We start from the raw sequence: 2,342 nt of genomic DNA, 5'->3' as shown, positions 1-2,342 counted from the left end.
AAAATTCACTGCGGATACAAAAAAAGTTTTCCAGCCAAGGATCCAGACGCCAATAGTGCAGGGACCAGGTAGCCAGAGAACTCCCCAGGTCTCCAGCTCAGTCAAAGAATGCTGTTTACCAGCACTTGGGCAGCACAGGCAGCTACACCAAAAGGCCAGAAGTATGCAAAGCTGCAGCACTTCTGAGTCACATACACTCCCCAGATGACCTACCTTTCCTACAACAAAACAGCATTTTCACCCTCTGTTCCCATCAAAAGGCAACAACCCGCAAACCTACAAGCCACCTTGCTCTTGTCCCCTTGGAGGCTTCACTCATCACACAGAGGGACTTCAGACTCCCCGCACCAGGAGTCTGACTGGGAGGAAAACACCCGCGTAGCACATTTCACCAAAAGAACTTCCTTTGCCTTATAGTGTGGTCAGGGAGAGAACATAGCACTTATTTTAGAGGCCTGCTGCACCTCACTTGGCCTATGCATGCAGATCTAAGAATTGTAGCAAACCCTAGGCCATGCTACATCCCAGGGGCCAGCCAAGAAACCAGGAGACAGAGGGGAAAAGCTTCACAAACAGCAGTTCCTCCAGGACAGCAAAGTACAGAAGGCAGACACTTCTCCCATGCAATCTGTGCTACCACGCCGCACCTTTGGTGGCTGTAGCTTAGGCCTGCCGAGCAGGAGAGAGCCCAGTGACACACAGCCTTGCTTCCTGGTGCTGTCAGCACTGGGGCAGAACCTGCCAACAGATTATTCATCAGCAAAAAAAGCCTGTTTTCCCATGTTACCAGGATGAGGCCAGTCAGCGTTAAAAAAAAAAAAGACAGACTGTGACAGCTTCTCAGGTTTAGTTCATATAGTTCCTAAGCTCCTAGGACCAAAAGGGCCGTGGAAATATCAGCCAAGGCAAACCCATATTGCAAATTTCAAGTAAGGGGAAAAAAAAAACCAAACCACTATAGTCAGTAGCTGAAGGACTGTTTTTGCTGCTCCTCTCAGCTCAGCATGCAGCAGAACATATCAGAAACCATGTCTGAAAGATGGTCACAGATCTATTTTCTTGTACGCTGTGGTGACTTTTTACAAACCTGAATGCACAGTGTACACAGAGTCCCTTTTCCATTTTAGGGTTCTTTCTGTAAAAGCCAACACAGGCCCTCCCACTCAGCTCTCATACAGCAGCTACCCTCTCCTTCGCAACTGTAAGATCTAAACAAAACACTGTTTTGACTGAAATCGCAAAGGATGCTGCATAGGAGACAGACCAGGAGCAGGTCTAAGGAAGCCAACATCTCTCTGAAGGTCGAGGCTAAGGTTACCAGCCAGAGCCATTCATAAGGTTCCTTACAGCTCAAACAAATGAAATGTAAAATGATAGTTAAAGCAGCAGCACTGGTTACAATTTAAAAAAATACCACCAGCAGCTTGCTGCACTGCAAGGACTGCACAGATAGAGTTTTATAATACATATTGCTCATTTTCAGTTCTTTAGTTGTTTTATTTTGAAAAAAATGCAATTGGGATTACTGCCTCCCCTGCAGAAATCCCACATGAACAGAAATCCCTCATCCCAAATCACAGCTAGCTTTACTCAACCTATCTATGGCCATGACATACCTACATCGAGTTTACTCCAGTGTTTTATTCCTCTCTGCTTAAGGTATGAAAGGAGGCAACCAGCTGAAGAAAGTTATGAGCGAAGGCCACTGTTTGCTTTATTTACAGCACCTTGTTCTGTAACAAAACATCTGATAATTTTAGGTTGGGTTTGTTTTTTTTCAAAAAAAAAACCACTTCCAGTTTAGGGAAGGTGGGAAACAATTCACTTCTGAAATCCCCTCAATTTCCAAAGCATTAAAAACAAACAAACAAAAAAAAAACCACAAAACCAAATCCAGCAAACCCACACTGGGTTTACACACAGGAAGACCAGAAACGTCAGCTTACAGACGCCACTGGATTGCTAGTCTGTCAAGGACAATGAAATATGAGGGGAGCTAGGGATAGAGGGGGAGCCGGAGTGCACGGGGAAGGCCAAAGCCTCCCTGTCCAGCTTTGTGAGGGAAAGGGGGAGGGAAAAGAAGCAAAGCCAGAGTGGTCTGCAAAAGGCACTGGGGTCTTACCTTCCGCCAGCACCTCGTCCACCGTCACCTGGTACCGGCCGACGCTGAACACCTGCCCCCGCGCCGGCCCCCCCCCGCCCGCTGCCCCCGCCGCTGGTGCCCGATCCGGGGCCAGAGCCACCCTGCTCCCGACGCGAGTCGAAAAACTTCTTCATTTCTCAGGAGACAGCAGCTGCCTGGTTATGGGGGCGATGCTATTTTTAAGGTCCCAAGCCCCCTC

General features: G+C 47.9%; 1 protein-coding gene across 1 annotated transcript in view; it reads right to left on the bottom strand.

The window, feature by feature from the left end:
* Nucleotides 1–2,277, bottom strand: part of AAK1 (AP2 associated kinase 1) — a 70,697-nt gene extending 68,420 nt beyond the window's left edge. The window contains 2 exon segments of the mRNA XM_009699015.1: nt 2,123–2,181; nt 2,183–2,277. Of these exon segments, the coding sequence (XP_009697317.1) occupies nt 2,123–2,181; nt 2,183–2,277 (154 nt within the window).
* Nucleotides 2,278–2,342: the final 65 nt, after the last annotated feature.

Source organism: Cariama cristata, unplaced genomic scaffold, assembly GCF_000690535.1.
Source record: "Cariama cristata isolate BGI_N322 unplaced genomic scaffold, ASM69053v1 scaffold7354, whole genome shotgun sequence".
Lineage (NCBI taxonomy): Eukaryota > Metazoa > Chordata > Aves > Cariamiformes > Cariamidae > Cariama > Cariama cristata.
Note: the sequence above shows the minus strand (reverse complement) of the source record. Positions and strands in the feature narration are given on the sequence as shown.